General features: G+C 45.5%; 1 protein-coding gene across 7 annotated transcripts in view; it reads left to right on the top strand.

Annotated features, from left to right (window-relative positions):
• The window catches only part of LOC141257345 (calpain-13-like), a 326,649-nt gene extending 306,386 nt beyond the window's left edge, over positions 1 to 20,263 (top strand). For all 7 annotated transcript variants that reach the window (XM_073671805.1, XM_073671804.1, XM_073671809.1 and 4 more), the window contains 4 exons: positions 10,327 to 10,443; positions 15,212 to 15,267; positions 17,435 to 17,486; positions 19,137 to 20,263. In XM_073671805.1, the coding sequence (XP_073527906.1) occupies positions 10,327 to 10,443; positions 15,212 to 15,267; positions 17,435 to 17,461 (200 nt within the window). In that variant the 3' untranslated portion in view covers positions 17,462 to 17,486; positions 19,137 to 20,263. The remainder of the gene's footprint in view (positions 1 to 10,326; positions 10,444 to 15,211; positions 15,268 to 17,434; positions 17,487 to 19,136) is intronic.
• Positions 20,264 to 20,638: the final 375 nt, after the last annotated feature.

Here is a 20,638-nt window from a genome sequence, read left to right as displayed (position 1 = left end):
GTGAGCTAGTCCCAATTCTTAACTCTCACTTACCCTGCTGTATGTTCCTGGGCAGAACTTCCCAACACTATACACCATGCCCTCCATCACCCATCTTACAATCTACATTCCTCACAACACTGCCACACACCATGCACACTACACCAACAATACCTTTCACACTCTACATGTGACTAGCCCAGGGGATGGGAGATGACTCGGTTACCCGGGCCTTTAGCCTTAAGGAGGTCGCGGTGGTCGGTTCCCGGGCCCGTACTCTGGGGTCTCTCTTTAAAAAGGCGTTGATAGATGTTAAGTTTATAAAAGTTCGTGACACCACCTATGATTTCTGATGATATTCACCAGCGCTGCGCAGTCCACTGAGGCCAGTGATAAGGCAGCTAGATGGTATGGCTCCCCACAGGTGGAGCTAGGCCTCAGGGTAGGGTACGGACGGGGGTGCAGGACAAAGAGACTCTGCCGGGCCAGAGCAAGAACAGGGACGGATACAATAGTCACTTCAGTACCTTTTACTGGTGGAATTTCAGGCACTCCCCGGAGCACTGTAGGGTGAAGGGTGTATGTCCGGATCCTCCCCAATGAGCAGGTTTTGGGCCTCCTGCTTCTTGACTCTGCGTAGTAAGTTTCTGACCTGCCTGGAGCTAGGCCTAACTTTGTCTCTGTCCTGCGCTGGCTGACCTTGTGGTAGGGACTTCTCTTGGAGTGCACGCTGCCGACCTACGGGGCCTATGTGTCTCCTGGCTCTGGTACGTATCAGCACTTTAGCGATCCTGGGACTTGTAGTTCTCCAGGGATTCCGGTTTATCTTACTGGGTCGTGGAGATCCCGGTAAGCTTCGGACCCAGTGTCCGGTAACTGCTTCTTCGGGGTGAGCTAGTTAAGCTCCTCTGCCCCCTATAAACTAACTCTCTACTCCTTCGCCTACGGCCTACTCGGACCCTCAATAGGCTACTCACACTAACGGCAGCGTGCCGCGTTTCACCGATCTTATGGCGCCGGCACACCTAAAGCTCACCTCTCTGAGCAACACCCGAGTCTGGACTCCACTCTGTATTCAGGCTTGCACCAACTGAACTCTCAGAGGAATTGCTGAGTCACTGAGCTCCACTGCAGACTGACCTGTCACTGAGCTCCACTGCAGACTGACCTGTTTCTGTGTCTCGCTCTGCAGGAACTCATCAACAGACTTTGACTAACTGCTGCCTGGCTCCACCTTCCCTTTTCTATCTCCCTAAGGAGCTCCCTCTGTTGGTCTGAGGTGGGAGGTGGAGATGTGTGAATGGTTATGGGGGCCTGTTGTGGAGGAATCCTTCAATACACCCTTCTGGGATTTGTGATACCAAGCACAGCTGGGCTTCACATTCCCCCCTAGTTAAACTCAGCACTCCCGAGCTGAAGTACATTTTATAACAACAGTAAACGTAAGCAATACTAAACAATCTTCCCTTTATGGGAGGCACAAATCTTAAAACGTTGCATAATAATAACAAAGCAGAGTGTCCTCAGAATCCAAGTCTCTTGTGGTGAGGTTCCCAAAAAGGATGTCCATCTCACAATGTAGAGTACTTGGTGTTTTTGAGGGACCTGTCCTAAACCCTCTACGTAGGCCCTGGGGTGGCTGCAGGGCATGAAGATCCCGAATCGGACCTCCACACGTGCCACTCCAGACAGGTTTTGCTTCTGAGGTCACCTAAAGGGGCACTCCAGGGAGCGCAATTATATACAATAAAAGTTTTTGGGCTGCACACAGTCCTCAGCCACGCAGTCCTTTGGTAATTAAGACAGTAATTAGACAAAGTGTCCATATACTTAAACTGTTCAAAAATAAGCAAAACACAAAATAATGTACATTTGCATGGGAAATACACAATTATGCAGTACATTACATTTTAATATACAATACCCCAGGGGTAACTATCTACACTTTCAGAAATTTTGACCATCTACTGCATGTACCTAGCAGGGGGTTTATCTCTCGTGCTACGTACTGATCGGCGTAGTGCTGTGGTTGGTGGAGTGTCAGTGTCTGTATCCTCAGTTACTCTATCAGTTCTACGTGTGACCATGTTGTAAAACTGCCTTAACCTCTCTCTTGGACTGGCAAGTCTACCATTGGCTGGGCCCTCTTGCTCTGCTCCTGCCGGGGATCCTTCATCCGGGGATACTTCTTGAGCTGGCTCTTCTGCAGCACTTACAGGTACAACTTGCTGTAGAGGGTTTTCTGGTTGTTCATAGAATTGGAGTACTGGAATGATTACTGCACCTCCAATCTGAGGCCAATCAGCTGGGAAGTCTCCTAGGTCAGTGTGGATCACTGTTTCTTTAGGTTCTTCCTGGGTTGTGAAAGACAATTCTTCCTGAGTTCTTGGTAGATGTGGACACAATTTTAGATGGTCCCTGGACACTGTAGCAGATGTTCTTCCTCCATCACGACTGATTATACATGTCTTTCTGTTGTCAAATCTTGACGGTAACACAGTGTAGGGGTCTTTTTCCCATTGGTCGTCGAGTTTGTGGTTGCGTCTTTTCCTTTTTAGTACAGTTTCACCTGGTGTGAAAGGTTCTGCTGATGCGTTTTGGTTGTAGTGCATTTCCTGCTTTTCTCTCACCCGAGTAAGACTGTCCTTGACACAAGCTTGTACCCTTCTGTACTGCTCTTGTCTGGTCTTGTCCCAGTCCTCAGTGGTCATATCAGCTTCAGGTTCAACAACACCAAGCTCCAAATCCATGGGCAGCTTTCCTGGCCTTGCCCGCATGAGATATGCCGGAGTGCAATTGGTGGAACTGACTGGTATATGATTGTACAGATCCAGTAGGTCTGGTAGTAGGTCTGGCCACTGGTTTCTCTCCTCAAGTGATATGGTCTTTAGCAGGTCGATGATGATGTTGTTCATCTTTTCGCAGAGACCGTTTGTTTGTGGGTGGTAAGGTGTAGTTCTTATCTTTTTACACCCGTAGAGATGGCAGAACTCCTTGAACAACTCAGCCTCAAAGGCCGGGCCTTGGTCAGTTAATACTTGCTCAGGATATCCATGGGGTCGGCAGAAGTACGCTTGGAAGGTCTTCGCTGCTGTCTCTGCCGTCAGGTCCTTGACGGAGTCTTTCCTTCTTAGGCCGCAGGGTCCACAGTCCCGGCACCACCTTTCAATGGAGCTGCGCATTCCTACCCAGTAGAATCGACATTTCAGCAGGGTCTCTAGCTTTTTCCAGCCAAAGTGCCCCACTTGATCGTAGTAAGCTTCCAATACCATCTGGATGTCTGTCTTCGGGACCACTATCTGCCATACCATCTCGTGGGTTCTTGGATTAACGTTCCTCCGGCACAGCTTCTCACGGTAGATAAACAGCCGGCTTCTCTCATTCCACAGCTGCTTTGCTTGCAGAGACGCATCTTTCTCCAGAGAGGCACCTTCTTGGGTTATCAGCTGTTTGATGCGGCTGACAACCGGGTCACTGTCCTGGGTCTCTTTCCAGCTGTGGTGAGGAAGGTGGTTTAACGTCTTTTCACGCGGCTTCCTGGAGGCTCGTTGCTCATGGATCATCCCACTCCGGTGAAAGGCAGGTAGCTCTATCTCTTCCAGGTCATCCACTTCTTCTTCTGTGTCTGACAGGTGAGGCATCCTAGACAGGGCATCAGCGTTGGCATTCTTGCGGCCCGCCCGGTATTTGATTATAAATTGGTAGTTTGACAGCCGAGCCATCCATCGTTGTTCCAGAGCCCCCAACTTAGCTGTTTTAAGATGGGTCAAGGGGTTGTTATCAGTAAAGGCAGTGAACTTGCTGGAAGCCAGATAGTGCTTGAATCTTTCAGTGATGGCCCAGACCAAGGACAGGAACTCCAACTTGAAGCTGCTATAGTTCTCTGGGTTCCTCTCAGTCGGACGGAGCTTCCTGCTTGCGTATACAATTACTTTCTCTTGCCCATTCTGCTTCTGACTTAAGACAGCGCCCAGGCCTTCGTTGCTGGCATCCGTATACAGCAGGAACGGTTGGCTGTAGTCAGGGTAGGCTAGGATCTCATCACCTGTCAGGATCTCCTTCATCTCCTGAAACGACTCTGCTTGCTCCTTACCCCAGTGGAATGGAGGGTTTTTGCCTTTGGGCGACTGCCCTACCAGGAGGTCTTGCAGAGGAGCTGCTTTCTTTGTGTAGTCCTTTACGAACCTCCGGTAGTATCCTACTAGTCCCAAGAACTGACGCACCTCCTTGAGGTTCTTCGGCTCCGGCCACTTCTGAATGGCGGTGACCTTCTCCGGGTCTGGTGCTACCCCTTCCGGACTGACAATGTGCCCCAGGTACTGTACCTTCCTCTTGAGCAGGTGGCACTTTGAGGGCTTCAACTTCATCCCGTACCGGGACAGTGACTCAAATACCTCTGCCCGGTGTTTCAGGTGGTCCTCGTACGTTCTGGAGTACACAATTACATCGTCCAGGTAAAGTAACACAGTCTCGAAGTTGCGGTGTCACAGGCTGCACTCCATCAATCTCTGGAACGTTCCGGGGGCATTGCAGAGTCCAAACGGCATGCTGTTGAACTCGCAGAGTCCCATCGGGGTGGTGAAGGCTGTCTTCTCCCGATCCTCCTCAGCCACAGCTACTTGCCAGTATCCACTAGTGAGGTCAAGGGTGGAAAAGTAATTTGCAGACTTCAAGGCAGTAGGGACTCCTCTATGCGTGGTAAAGGGTATGCATCTTTATGTGTAATGTGATTTACTTGACGGTAATCTACACAAATTCTCATGCTCCCGTCCTTTTTCCTAACCAGCACTAGGGGAGCAGCCCAGGGACTACAACTATCCCTAATTACTCCCGCCTTCCTCATGTCATGCAGCATTTCTTTTGCCTTCTGGTAGTGCGCTGGGGGTATAGGCCGATAACGTTCTTTAATTGGGGAATGGTTGCCTGTGGGGATATGATGTTGAACCCCCTTAATCCTCCCGAAGTCTAGTGGATGTTTACTGAACACCTGCGAGTATTCTTGTACCACCCGGTTTACACCCTGTTTTTGATGGGCAGGAGTGGTGTCTGTCCCAATATGGAGCTGTTGACACCAATCCTCCACCTGGGTTGCAGGGTCATTATCCTCCACATCTTCTGGTGAAGTTAAGGACTCCGCCACATGGATACAGTTGTTGTTGACAGCATGTAGTTTAGCAACATTGGCATAACGTGGCAGTTTGACCTCATCTTCCCCTAGGTTAAGAAGACGGACAGGCACCCTCCCATTACGTACATCTACCACCCCCCTGGCGGTTAAGAGCGTGGGTCTATGCTCAGAGCAAAGGGGTTCTACTACCGCCTGGTAGCTCTGTCCTCTAAGACCTATGGCAGCTCTACACCAGATGAGCATTTCACTCATTGTGGGAACAACAATGGGTATAGGGTCTGTTACCCTCACGTTACCGATTTCACCATCTGTTAACTGTACTTCCTGTTGATACATCAGGACGCGGATCTCTCTCTGCAGCGCCCTCCTCTGTCTCGGTCTGGCAGTGTCAGCGATCTGTTAGAGCAAGAACACAACCTCTCCCAAACAGTTACCAACAACATTAGTGCCTAGTACCATATATGGGTTGCTGTCATCAGGGTTAGTCTCCACTACAATTAGTCCCTGGTCCTTCAGCTCCACTCTCCCCACTTTTACAGTCACGTTCTTAACCCCGAGTAGGTTAAGGGGGAGTCCATTTGAGGCATATACAGACAAATTTGGAGCTGGCGGACGTAGATCGTCCATGGACCAGTACCTCTTGTAGAGGACTTCAGGCATGATGGTTACCTGAGATCCTGTGTCCAGCAGGGCATGCGTCGGGATCCCGTCCAACACAATGGACAGGAAAGGTCTTCCTCCGACGAACCTGTTGTACCAGTCTGATGGGCCTGGTGAGTCTACTCCTGGGTGTCGGCCCTCGGATCCAGGGTTTTCCCATTTAAAGGACAATTCTGAGCGATGTGTCCGGTCTTACGGCATCGGTAGCAGATTGGTTCCCTTGGTGGACGGCGTTGGTCACTGGTCCTCGGCGAGGGTGGTGTTGGTCTCCTCCTCCTCCGCATCCAGGGGACATCCTCAGGGCTATCGGCTAGCAGGATCTTCCCTCCTTCCTCGGGCCCCGTCCGCAGCTGCAGAGCACTCAGCACAGTGGTCAGGGTTTTGCTCAACTGACGCACCTCAGAGCGCAGACTGTCCAGTTCTTTAGGGGACGTTGCTGGAACTTTAGCCTCAGCTGCCACTGGAGAAAAGGTGGATGTTGCAGGCTCTGGGGTAGCCCCACCCTGGTAACGCTGGATGGCATTTGCTTCCAGGGGCTGCAATCCTTTTATAGCCATTTCCTTAAGATTGTCAAAGGTGGCATCTGGATGATCCAGGGACCACCAACGCACAGTCCTGCTCTCCTCTGGAGACCTCAGTCCCCGGACAAACTGTTCCTTCAGCATTCGGTTCTCATTCTCAAAGCTGGTCGGACTAACCTGGTTCAGAGCCCGCAGGGCCCCTTGGAGACGCCAGGCGTAGTCCCGAACATTGTCCTCTGGTTGTTGGGAGCAGCTGTAGAACCTCATCCGGAGATCCGCCTCGGTAAGGTCCTCAAATACAGTCTGTAGTTTTGGAATATTGCGGACACTGACTCTTGGTCTGCGGCTGACCATGTTTCCACTTCCCGCTCCGCAGCACTGGTCAGTTGTCCTAATACAACGGCAGCTCTTTGTTTGCCAGTCATAGAGTACATGTCTAAGATACCACATATCTTCCGTTTGAATCCAGACAGGATATCTGGTTTGCCGTTGTACTGGGGGAGCCACTTTGCTCCAGGAATGTACGGTAAAGTCATAGGAATTACAGGTGTTACCGGCGCTGCTGGTGGAGTGGCGGCTTCTGGCTGCCCATTATCGGGCGCGGGTTGGACTTCAGGGACGTTGACCGGCAGGTCGGCGTTCTGCTGTTCAACGGACATCTTAGCGCCCCCCTAGTTAACCGTGGCCTACCTTCTGGTTTTTCTTCCGGTAGGCAGCAGCTCCGTAGGTGACGGTTATCTTCAGGACCTTGCGTCGCTTGCATCCTAAGTCAGAGAGTTTAGCGACGCTCCGTACAGGACCTGGCGCTTCCTGATTTGACGTCGAGGCGTGGGGCGTGTCCGGGACTTTGCGCTCTTTTGCAGGTACGCCCCTTATTTTCCCGCGGTTACGCCCTTCTTCTCGCTCGGCGACCCAACAATGGCGGCTATCTTCACCACAACTTTACGTACACAGTTCAAAATAAAGGCGCACAGTACCCGGTGGCAATGGGCAAAACACTTCGTCGTTGCAGCGGGCACGCAATCCTGTTCGTGACGCCAGGAAGAGATGACTAGCCCAGGGGATGGGAGATGACTTGGTTACCCGGGCCTTTAGCCTTAAGGAGGTCGCGGTGGTCGGCTCCGGGGCCCGTACTCTGGGGTCTCTCTTTAAAAAGGCGTTGATAGATGTTAAGTTTATAAAAGTTCGTGACGCCACCTATGGTTTCTGATGATATTCACCAGCGCTGCGCAGTTCACTGAGGCGGTGATAAGGCAGCTAGATGGTATGGCTCCCCACAGGTGGAGCTAGGCCTCAGGGCAGGGTACGGACGGGGATGCAGGACAAAGAGACTCCGCCGGGCCAGAGCAAGAACAGGGACGGACACAATAGTCACTTCAGTACCTTTTACTGGTGGAATTTCAGGCACTCCCCGGAGCACTGTAGGGTGAAGGGTGTATGTCCGGATCCTCCCCAATGAGCAGGTTTTGGGCCTCCTGCTTCTTGACTCTGCTTAGTAAGTTTCTGACCTGCCTGGAGCAAGGCCTAACTTTGTCTCTGTCCTGCGCTGGCTGACCTTGTGGTAGGGCCTTCTCTTGGAGTGCACGCTCCCGACCTACGGGGCCTATGTGTCTCCTGGCTCTGGTACGTATCAGCACTTTAGCGATCCTGGGACTTGTAGTTCTCCAGGGATTCCGGTTTATCTTACTGGGTCGTGGAGATCCCGGTAAGCTTCGGACCCGGTGTCCAGTAACTGCTTCTTCGGGGTGAGCTAGTTAAGCTCCTCTGCCCCCTATAAACTAACTCTCTACTCCTTCGCCTACGGCCTACTCGGACCCTCAATAGGCTACTCACACTAACGGCAGTGTGAAGCCCAGCTGTGCTTGGTATCACAAATCCCAGAAGGGTGTATTGAAGGATTCCTCCACAAGAGGCCCCCATACCATTCACACATCTCCACCTTCCACCTCAGACCTCCAGAGGGAGCTCCTTAGGGAGATATAAAAGGGAAGGTGGAGCCTGGCAGTTAGTTAGTTCAGAGTCTTGAGACTACAGTCTGTGTGAGTCTAGTCTATTCTGGTATAGTTGTGAGTCCAGTACAGCCTGAGAGGAGTTACCTCAGAGGACAAAAGCCTGTTCAGCTCCTGCAATTGCTATCCTGCAGTGGAGCTTATCCAGATCGGAGCAGCTCAGAGAGGTGAGCTTTAGGTGTGCCGGCGCCATAAGATCGGTGAAGAGCGGCACGCTGCCATTAGTGTGAGTAGCCTATTGAGGGTCCGAGTAGGCCGAAGGCGAAGAGTAGAGAGTTAGTTCATAGGGGGCAGAGGAGCTTAACTAGCTCACCCCGAAGAAGTAGTTACCGGACACCGGGTCCGAAGCTTACCGGGATCTCCATGACCCAGTAAGATAAACCGGAATCCCTGGAGAACTACAAGTCCCAGGATCGCTAAAGTGCTGATACGTACCAGAGCCAGGAGACACATAGGCCCCGTAGGTCGGGAGCGTGCACTCCAAGAGAAGGCCCTACCACAAGGTCAGCCAGCGCAGGACAGAGACAAAGTTAGGCCTAGCTCCAGGCAGGTCAGAAACTTATTACGCAGCAGCAAGAACCAGGAGGCCCAAAACCTGCTCATTGTGGAGGATCCGGACATACACCCTTCACCCTACAGTGCTCCGGGGAGTGCCTGAATTTCCATCAGTAAAAGGTACTGAAGTGACTTTTGTGACCGTCCCTGTTCTTGCTCTGGCCCGGCATAGTCTCTTTGTCCTGCATCCCCGTTCTTATACCGCCCTGAGGCCCAGCTCCACCTGTGGGGAGCCATACCATCTAGCTGCCTTATCACCGGCCTCAGTGGACTGCGCAGCGCTGGTGAATATCATCAGAAACCACAGGTGGCGTCACGAACATTTTTATAAACTTAACATCTATCAACGCCTTTTTAAAGAGTGACCCCAGAGTACGGGCCCGGGAGCCGACCACCGCGACCTCCTTAAGGCTAAAGGCCCGGGTAACTGAGTCATCCCCATTCCCTGGGCTAGTCAGCAGCGTGCCGCGTTTCACCGATCTTATGGCGCCGGCACACCTACAGCTCACCTCTCTGAGCAACACCCGAGTCTGGACTCCACTCTGTATTCAGGCTTGCACCAACTGAACTCCCAGAGGAATAGCTGAGTCACTGAGCTCCACTGCAGACTGACCTGTTTCTATGTCTCCCTCTGCAGTAACTCATCAACAGACTTAGACTAACTGCTGCCTGGCTCCACCTTCCCTTTTATATCTCCCTAAGGAGCTCCCTCTGGAGGTCTGAGGTGGAAGGTGGAGATGTGTGAATGGTTATGGGGGCCTCTTGTGGAGGAATCCTTCAATACACCCTTCTGGGATTTGTGATACCAAGCACAGCTGGGCTTCACATATGTTACACAGAGAAACAACACAACGCAACACAGTTCACATTATGCGATTGGTGTCGGGGTAGGAATGTGACAGCATAGTCCACCACCCTTAAACAGGTGGCATTACCATTTCTGCTCCTTTATTCCACTGTCTTAAGTTTTTTGTAGTCTCCAGAATTGGCTTTTACAAGGACCATATGGGCAACAACTACATGACCTGTCCGCCGATCAATCTTGGTTTGCTGGCCTTCTTCTACCGGCCGACAAACATTCTATGTGCGCAGGACAATAGTTGATAAGATCGTTCTATGCACAGGGAATATCATGTTATCGGCAGCACATGTCCTGTTTACATGCAGTGATGTGATGCCAATAATCATTTTTACGCTGTCAGAAAAATGATTGCAGCGTTTTGTTCATCACCAACCTTATTATGACAAGTTGATAGTTCTACAAATGCTCATTTCCCAGTTACTGACTCCTATAAATGACCCATAAATGTCCCTGTGTAATGAGCCGTTCTGCTGCTTTCTAAGCTTGATGTCAGTGAATGGAAAAATTGTTATTTGCTATATTTTGTGAGTCGAACTCTATGCAAAAATCCTTCCCTGACCTGTATTCTCATTGTTCCTCCTGTCACATCGCCCTGTATCTGTCTGTTTTCAGGTCTCGTGGTCAGTGACGCGGTGCTGAATATCATGATCCTGAGATACGCCAACTATGCCCAGAAGATGAGTTTTGCGGACTTTGTCTGCTGCATGATTCGCCTGGAAACTGTGACAAGTAAGGGACATAAATGAGGTATCAGTACAGACGGTGACTGTATGGAGCCTCAGCGGGTGCTGCCGGCAAGGAGACTAGTACTAGCCACCGTGACTCATATGGGAAGACTCAGAGCATGAACCAGAGACCACTGTGTATCTGATAATGGTTATTACTATAGAGGAAGATACTATGGAGACACTGATCATAGAGGACAATATTATGGAGGCACTGACTATAGAGGATGATATTATGGAGGCACTGACTATAGATGATATTATGGAGGCACTGAGTATAGAAGACGATATTATGGAGGCACTGACTATAGAGGACGATATTATGGAGGCACTGACTATAGAGGACGATATTATGGAGGCACTGACTATAGAGGACGATATTATGGAGGCACTGACTATAGAGGACGATATTATGGAGGCACTGACTATAGAGGACGATATTATGGAGGCACTGACTATAGATGATGATATTATGGAGGCACTGACTATAGATGATATTATGGAGGCACTGACTATAGATGATATTATGGAGGCACTGACTATAGATGATATAATGGAGGCACTAACTATAGATGATATTATGGAGGCACTGACTATAGAGGACGATATTATGGAGGCACTGACTATAGATGATGATATTATGGAGGCACTGACTATAGATGATGATATTATGGAGGCACTGACTATAGATGATATTATGGAGGCACTGACTATAGAGGACGATATTATGGAGGCACTGACTATAGAGGACGATATTATGGAGGCACTGACTATAGATGATATTATGGAGGCACTGACTATAGATGATATTACGGAGGCACTGACTATAGATGATGATATTATGGAGGCACTAACTATAGATGATATTATGGAGGCACTGACTATAGAGGACGATATTATGGAGGCACTGACTATAGATGATATTACGGAGGCACTGACTATAGATGATGATATTATGGAGACACTAACTATAGATGATATTATGGAGGCACTGACTATAGATGATGATATTATGGAGGCACTGACTATAGATGATATTACGGAGGCACTGACTATAGATGATGATATTATGGAGGCACTGACTATAGAGGATGATATTATGGAGGCACTGACTATAGATGATATTATGGAGGCACTGACTATAGAGGACGATATTATGGAGGCACTGACTATAGATGATGATATTATGGAGGCACTGACTATAGATGATATAATGGAGGCACTGACTATAGATGATATTATGGAGGCACTGACTATAGATGATGATATTATGGAGGCACTGACTATAGATGATATTATGGAGGCACTGACTATAGAGTATATTATGGAGGCACTGACTATAGATGATATAATGGAGGCACTGACTATAGATGATATTATGGAGGCACTGACTATAGATGATATTATGAAGGCACTGACTATAGATGATATTATGGAGGCACTGACTATAGATGATATTATGAAGGCACTGACTATAGATGATATTATGGAGGCACTGACTATAGATGATGATATTATGGAGGCACTGACTATAGATGATATTATGGAGGCACTGACTATAGATGATATAATGGAAGCACTGACTATAGATGATATAATGGAGGCACTGACTATAGATGATATTATGGAGGCACTGACTATAGATGATATTATGGAGGCACTGAGTATAGATGATATAATGGAAGCACTGACTATAGATTATATAATGGAGGCACTGACTATAGAGTATATTATGGAGGCACTGACTATAGATGATATAATGGAGGCACTGACTATAGATGATATAATGGAAGCACTGACTATAGATGATATTATGGAGGCACTGACTATAGATGATATTATGGAGGCACTGACTATAGATGATATTATAGAGGCACTGACTATAGATGATGATATTATGGAGGCACTGACTATAGATGATATTATGGAGGCACTGACTATAGATGATATTATGGAGGCACTGACTATAGATGATATTATGGAGGCACTGACTATAGATGATATTATGGAGGCACTGACTATAGATGATGATATTATGGAGGCACTGACTATAGATGATATTATGGAGGCACTGACTATAGATGATGATATTATGGAGGCACTGACTATAGATTATATTATGGAGGCACTGACTATAGATGATGATATAATGGAGGCACTGACTATAGATTATATTATGGAGGCACTGACTATAGATGATATTATGGAGGCACTGACTATAGATGATATAATGGAGGCACTGACTATAGATGATATAATGGAGGCACTGACTATAGATGATATTATGAAGGCACTGACTATAGATGATATTATGGAGGCACTGACTATAGATGATATAATGGAGGCACTGACTATAGATGATATTATGGAGGCACTGACTATAGATGATGATATTATGGAGGCACTGACTATAGATGATATTATGGAGGCACTGAGTATAGATGATATAATGGAAGCACTGACTATAGATTATATAATGGAGGCACTGACTATAGAGTATATTATGGAGGCACTGACTATAGATGATATAATGGAGGCACTGACTATAGATGATATAATGGAAGCACTGACTATAGATGATATTATGGAGGCACTGACTATAGATGATATTATAGAGGCACTGACTATAGATGATGATATTATGGAGGCACTGACTATAGATGATATTATGGAGGCACTGACTATAGATGATGATATTATGGAGGCACTGACTATAGATGATATAATGGAAGCACTGACTATAGATGATATTATGGAGGCACTGACTATAGATGATATTATGGAGGCGCTGACTATAGATGATATAATGGAGGCACTGACTATAGATGATATAATGGAGGCACTGACTATAGATGATATTATGGAGGCACTGACTATAGATGATATTATAGAGGCACTGACTATAGATGATGATATTATGGAGGCACTGACTATAGATGATATTATGGAGGCACTGACTATAGATGATGATATTATGGAGGCACTGACTATAGATTATATTATGGAGGCACTGACTATAGATGATGATATAATGGAGGCACTGACTATAGATTATATTATGGAGGCACTGACTATAGATGATATTATGGAGGCACTGACTATAGATGATATAATGGAGGCACTGACTATAGATGATATAATGGAGGCACTGACTATAGATTATATTATGGAGGCACTGACTATAGATTATATTATGGAGGCACTGACTATAGATGATGATATAATGGAGGCACTGACTATAGATTACATTATGGAGGCACTGACTATAAATTATATTATGGAGGCACTGACTATAGATGATGATATTATGGAGGCACTGACTATAGATGATATTATGGAGGCACTGACTATAGAGGACGATATTATGGAGGCACTGACTATAGAGGACGATATTATGGAGGCACGGACTATAGATGATGATATTATGGAGGCACTGACTATAGATGATATAATGGAGGCACTGACTATAGATGATATAATGGAGGCACTAACTATAGATTATATTATGGAGGCACTGACTATAGATGATATTATGGAGGCACTGACTATAGAGGACGATATTATGGAGGCACTGACTATAGAGGACGATATTATGGAGGCACTGACTATAGAGGACGATATTATGGAGGCACGGACTATAGATGATGATATTATGGAGGCACTGACTATAGATGATATTATGGAGGCACTGACTATAGATGATATTATGGAGGCACTGACTATAGAGGATGATATTATGGAGGCACTGACTATAGATGATATTATGGAGGCACTGACTATAGATGATATTATGGAGGCACTGACTATAGAGGATGATATTATGGAGGCACGGACTATAGAGGACGATATTATGGAGGCACGGACTAAAGATGATGATATTATGGAGGCACTGACTATAGATGATATAATGGAGGCACTGACTATAGATGATATAATGGAGGCACTGACTATAGATGATATTATGGAGGCACTGACTATAGAGGACGATATTATGGAGGCACTGACTATAGAGGACGATATTATGGAGGCACGGACTATAGATGATGATATTATGGAGGCACTGACTATAGATGATATAATGGAGGCACTGACTATAGATGATATAATGGAGGCACTGACTATAGATTATATTATGGAGGCACTGACTATAGATGATATTATGGAGGCACTGACTACAGAGGACGATATTATGGAGGCACTGACTATAGAGGACGATATTATGGAGGCACTGACTATAGAGGACGATATTATGGAGGCACTGACTATAGAGGACGATATTATGGAGGCACGGACTATAGATGATGATATTATGGAGGCACTGACTATAGATGATATTATGGAGGCACTGACTATAGATGATATTATGGAGGCACTGACTATAGAGGATGATATTATGGAGGCACTGACTATAGATGATATTATGGAGGCACTGACTATAGATGATATTATGGAGGCACTGACTATAGAGGATGATATTATGGAGGCACGGACTATAGAGGACGATATTATGGAGGCACGGACTAAAGATGATGATATTATGGAGGCACTGACTATAGAGGACGATATTATGGAGGCACGGACTATAGATGATGATATTATGGAGGAACTTACTCTGATTGGCATTGTTATCGAGGCAGCAACTGATTTTCTCTAGAAATGTTTTGGAGGCAATGACATTGCTTGGTAATGTGTAGATGCTTGGACCATGACTGAATGTGGTTGGCAAGAAATCACATGAGTATCTCTCTGAGCTGATTATTATCTTTTTCCAGATGTCTTCCAGAACCTAAGAAAGGATGGAGCGAGAGTGTATCTGAGCAAAGAAGAGGTGAGTGATGTCACCATATGGGGAATTCCTGCGATATTACAGATGACTCTATGATAGATAGACAGACGGATGGACAAAAAAATGAAGCAGCACAATCAAAAGTACCAGCCCACAGATTCCAACCTACCGATCTATGGTACATATATAAAGCAAAGAAAGTGGGCAGAAGTCAAGAGCAAATTGCATGCAAAAAACGGATGCATTTCTTGGTATAAGCAGATGATACAACAGTCAGTTCCAGTTGGATATTAGGCCTTGGTGCTACTCAGCGACATGGGAGATGTGGGGTGCCAATGGTTTCCAGTTTCTATCAACACAATACACAGCGTGATCTCCCTCAGTGGAGAACCCTGGGCTACAGGCTCCACGAGCAATTAACCTCTTGGTCGGTCACACCCTCAATCACCCCCATGATATTCCTAGCTTCCCTCCCCTTTGGTCTTGGAGCTGAAACTCCATAATCTATGAATGATCATAACTTCTCAACAAAAAGTCATAGGGAGACAGTTTTGGAGCCATCGGATCCGGCCAGGCCTCTGTTATGCTACCTGGCCTCTATTAGCTGTTCTACATATCTCCCCATCCCAGGGTGCTAGAACGAGACAAGACCCCGGCAGGCGTTCGGCCAGTTCTCGAGATCTGAAAAATATAATCGTTATACTGCTAGGGCATACGATAACTTCATAACTCCTTGTGAAATTATGGCTCCATCTGGGGGGGGGTCTTTGAAGCAGTTAAGCAGCTTATTCTCCAAGCAGGGGTTAGTCCTGCCAGAAAGGCCTTGGTACAAGCTAGGCTGCTGGGGGTGTGAGCATTTCCACTTGGAGATTTTGAAGCTGGACCACCTTCCGAGCCAGATGTCCTGTCTCAACATATTTTAAAAGACACCTATAATCTCGGACCGGAAATGATACAATTGGCATGAAATTACATCTCCCATATTCTTCACAATGGGCTGTGCACAAGGCTGATCTGTTCTTCAGATGGGCTCACTGTATGCTCGAGTTTTATCTAATATTTGGATTTCACTCAGACATGCAAGTCAATGACTGCGTGGAAACCATCAGACCTCACTCGGATAACATCTGAGTGCAGTCCTGTTTACACGGACTGAAAGAGTGGAGACGTTTCAGACATTTTTTTCAAACAAGAAAATCGGAGAGCACTATGATCAGAGTTTGATCAGATGTGATTTGCATAATCAACCCAATTCTGTTGGATGAGAACATATATGGTTGTCTGCACCTAGCCTTAGCCTTATTGTAATTAGTGCTAGATCCCACCTACCTTTATTATTTGTAGTTTTAGCCCGGGAGAGACATGTCTGAGAAATATTAAGATTAGGGTCCCATTGGAGAAAGGTGGTGGCTGATGGGCTCTCATCCATTGGCCAATCTTATAGGTTTATTCTATAGAACAGAAATCCACTGTACGTTCCATATATTCAATGTTTGCACATCTTAGTGTGCACAGAGATGGATGTTTTCTATAGTTATATATTAGTCATGGAAGCTTGTACCTGTTCACACTTACTTCATTCTGTTAGGTGGTGCTTGTCAGATTGATTTCTTAGTGCTAAAGATTTGGAAGCGGTGATTGCCTCTTTAATCGGCTGAACCTCTTCCTCCCATCAGTCTAAGGCCTCATTCAGACATCAGTAATTTTTCTCGTATGCAAAATCGATCCAAATTTTATCAGAGTTTGGTCAGAGACTCATCAGTTATTCTCAGATAAAAAAAACTGATGGAGGTTTCTCGAGCTTCTCCTATTAAACAGTCTGTGGAAAACGGACAGCTCTCGGATGGAACCTGAGTGCTTTCTGATTTTTTCACGGACCCATAGACTTACATTCGTGAGTTTAATCCAACACTCGGATCAATATCGGACAAGGCTTTGTGCTTTTGTTCTGATCACTAGGTCCGAGAAAAAAACCAGACACCTGAACAACCCCAAAGATTATAATAGGTATGAGTGTTATCTGTGAAAAACATCTACCTGGCCTCAGTGATCTCCAGTCTGAGCTTCTCCATCACTGCAGCTAAAGGACCACATTGCGGACATCACTGCCTTATCACTGACGGACATGAACACACGATTGTTCACATTTTCTATGCTCCCTGCTGTTCATACTTTCCTTGACTTTGTGGATTTTATGCTTTATTTTCAGTGGCTGCAGATTCTCATGTCCTCTTGATGACCCCGAGGCTCCAGGCTGGAAGGTAATTCTGAAAAACTGCATCACTTGCTTGTTTAGGGTCTGTGTGCAGAGCTCGCTGTGTGATCTGCAACTAAGAAATATCCCCTTTACACAAGAAATGCTACAGTGACCTGATCCCAAAAAAACTAAATGCCCTGTGATATAAGAGATCATCTGAGTTGTTAGTGGTGACATAGTATTGTCAGTAGCAAACAGCAGTGACTGCACCAGCAGAATAGTGAGTGCAGCTCTGGAGTATAATGCAGGAGGTAACTCAGGATCAGTAATGTAATGTATGTACACAGTGACTGCACCAACAGAATAGTGAGTGCAGCTCTGGAGTATAATACAGGATGTAACTCAGGATCAGTAATGTAATGTATGTACACAGTGACTGCACTAGCAGAATAGTGAGTGCAGCTCTGGAGTATAATACAGGATGTAACTCAGGATAAGTAATGTAATGTATGTACACAGTGACTGCACCAGCAGAATAGTGAGTGCAGCTCTGGAGTATAATACTGGATGTAACTCAGGATCAGTACAGGATCAGTAATGTAATGTATGTACACAGTGACTGCACCAGCAGAATAGTGAGTGCAGCTCTGGAGTATAGTACTGGATGTAACTCAGGATCAGTACAGGATCAGTAATGTAATGTATGTACACAGTGACTCCACAAGCAGAATAGTGAGTGCAACTCTGGAGTATAATACAGGATGTAACTCAGGATCAGTAATGTAATGTATGTACACAGTGACTCCACCAGCAGCATAGCGAGTGCAGCTCTGGAGTATAATACAGGATGTAACTCAGGATCAGTAATGTATGTACACAGTGACTGCACCAGCAGAATAGTGAGTGCAGCTCTGGAGTATAATACAGGATGTAACTCAGGATCAGTAATGTAATGTATGTACACAGTGACTCCACAAGCAGAATAGTGAGTGCAGCTCTGGAGTATAATACAGGATGTAACTCAGGATCAGTAATGTAATGTATGTACACAGTGACTGCACCAGCAGAATAGTGAGTGCAGCTCTGGAGTATAATACAGGATGTAACTCAGGATCAGTAATGTAATGTATGTACACAGTGACTGCAGCAGCAGAATAGTGAGTGCAGCTCTGGAGTATAATACAGGATGTAACTCAGGATCAGTAATGTAATGTATGTACACGGTGACTGCAAGCAGAATAGTGAGTGCAGCTCTGGAGTATAATACAGGATGTAACTCAGAATCAGTACAGGATCAGTAATGTAATGTATGTACACAGTGACTGCACCAGCAGAATAGTGAGTGCAGCTCTGGAGTATAATACAGGATGTAACTCAGGATCAGTAATGTAATGTATGTACACAGTGACTCCACAAGCAGAATAGTGAGTGCAGCTCTGGAGTATAATACAGGATGTAACTCAGGATCAGTAATGTAATGTATGTACACAGTGACTCCACAAGCAGAATAGTGAGTGCAGCTCTGGAGTATAATACAGGATGTAACTCAGGATCAGTAATGTAATGTATGTACACAGTGACTCCACCAGCAGAATAGTGAGTGCAGCTCTGGAGTATTATACTGGATGTAACTCAGGATCAGTAATGTAATGTATGTACACAGTGGTGATATTGTGTCTGCTATTAATGGATGTTTGTTTTTTCTATCTTACAGATGACTGCACTGTGAAAGCTACTGACAGACCAAGACAGTTTTTTTTCTGATTCCCTACAATGGAGACTATATCTATAGTACTATTTTCATTCTAAAAATGCATGTAAAAGTTTTCTTAAGTTCATAAAGTAATTTTCTGGGACAAACTTTAACTACCAAACTGTTGTGAACCAGAGCTAGGAGAAGGACAATGCCCATCATGTCAAAAATGATGAAACGTTCTATCTTAGAGTAGTTAAGCATTCTCAGATAACATGTGCAATGTATGGCAGGTGAGCAAGCTGGAGGGATTACGAGATTGGGATCAATAGCAATTTGATGGGGTGCAAATTATTAAGGTTTTTATTTTTTTTAAATATTAGTAACGATAAGACTGTCTGTCTCGTTTATTCATTTTAGGGAGCACATTTGCTCCAGTTTGCGGAAAACGTATAATCGCATCAGTTTAAACATGTATGGGAAGCACAATTTCCAGGTTGTAAAGTCTTAGGCTATGTTCACACATGTTGTGTTTTGCTGTTTATTTTGCAGCAGATTTTTATGCAAATTTTCAGTCTAGCAGTACCAGCAAAGTCTACGAGAAACCAGGATTCTCTGTTCACACATTTTTGTTTGCTGCGTATTTTCTGCCTTGCTTGTGTATTTGGAAAATAGAGCGTGTCACTTCTTTCAGCGTATTTGCTGCGTGTTTTTTGCTGCGTATTTTCACCCATAGGAAGTAATGGGTGGTCAAATATGCAGCTAAATACACAGCAAATACGCACGTTTTTTACGCAGCTGTTTTTCTGCCAGAGAAAAGTTAGCAGCAGATTTGCAGCAGAAAAAAACACAACGTGTGTGAACATAGCCTTAATGTTTCCTGTGATACCACATGTACATGAAGTAGATTGTTAGACAGACTCAGGAGACTACTGTAATCTGGCCTAGATGTAGAACTGACTGCAATGCACTTAGAAGTTTGGGTTAAACGAAAGGAAGGATTTATTACTGATCATATACATTTCTGTTCTTGTGTCAATGTAAATAAGGTAGGATTGGTAAATGTTATATAGAGGAGATAGAAACAGTGGGTAATAGATGTGATCATACATCTATTTGAATACAGTGGCGAAGTCTATAAGGAGGGAGCTGAGACTTTCTTATGAATCTACCTCTTTAAAAAATGACTTTGAAAAAATAAATATATAAAAGAAAATCTTTGAGTCTGGTGAAATAATAAGCAATTACATGATAAAACTGAATAGTGAAAAATATTTATATGGATGTGCCCGCTAAAAGAAGATATGGAAAAAAACGGACGACTGGATTGAAAATTGAAATGTCTGTCATCTCTGTTATATAAAAGCAGTGATATGTGTCACAACCAGCACTCCACTGCCAACAACGGTCAGGACAATCACATAATTGACTCACGATTTAAGGACAAGGCCTGGGTTGCTTTCATTACTAGGTCGGTTATTGGGTCCTTCTTAGTGAACGTATAGTATATACCGTATTTTTCG

The sequence above is a fragment of the Phyllobates terribilis genome, unplaced genomic scaffold (genome assembly GCF_046119375.1).
Source record: "Phyllobates terribilis strain yellow unplaced genomic scaffold, ASM4611937v1 Scaffold_3__8_contigs__length_932513732, whole genome shotgun sequence".
NCBI lineage: Eukaryota > Metazoa > Chordata > Amphibia > Anura > Dendrobatidae > Phyllobates > Phyllobates terribilis.
The sequence above is the reverse complement of the archived record's forward strand: the minus strand, read 5'-3'. Positions and strand labels throughout refer to the sequence as shown.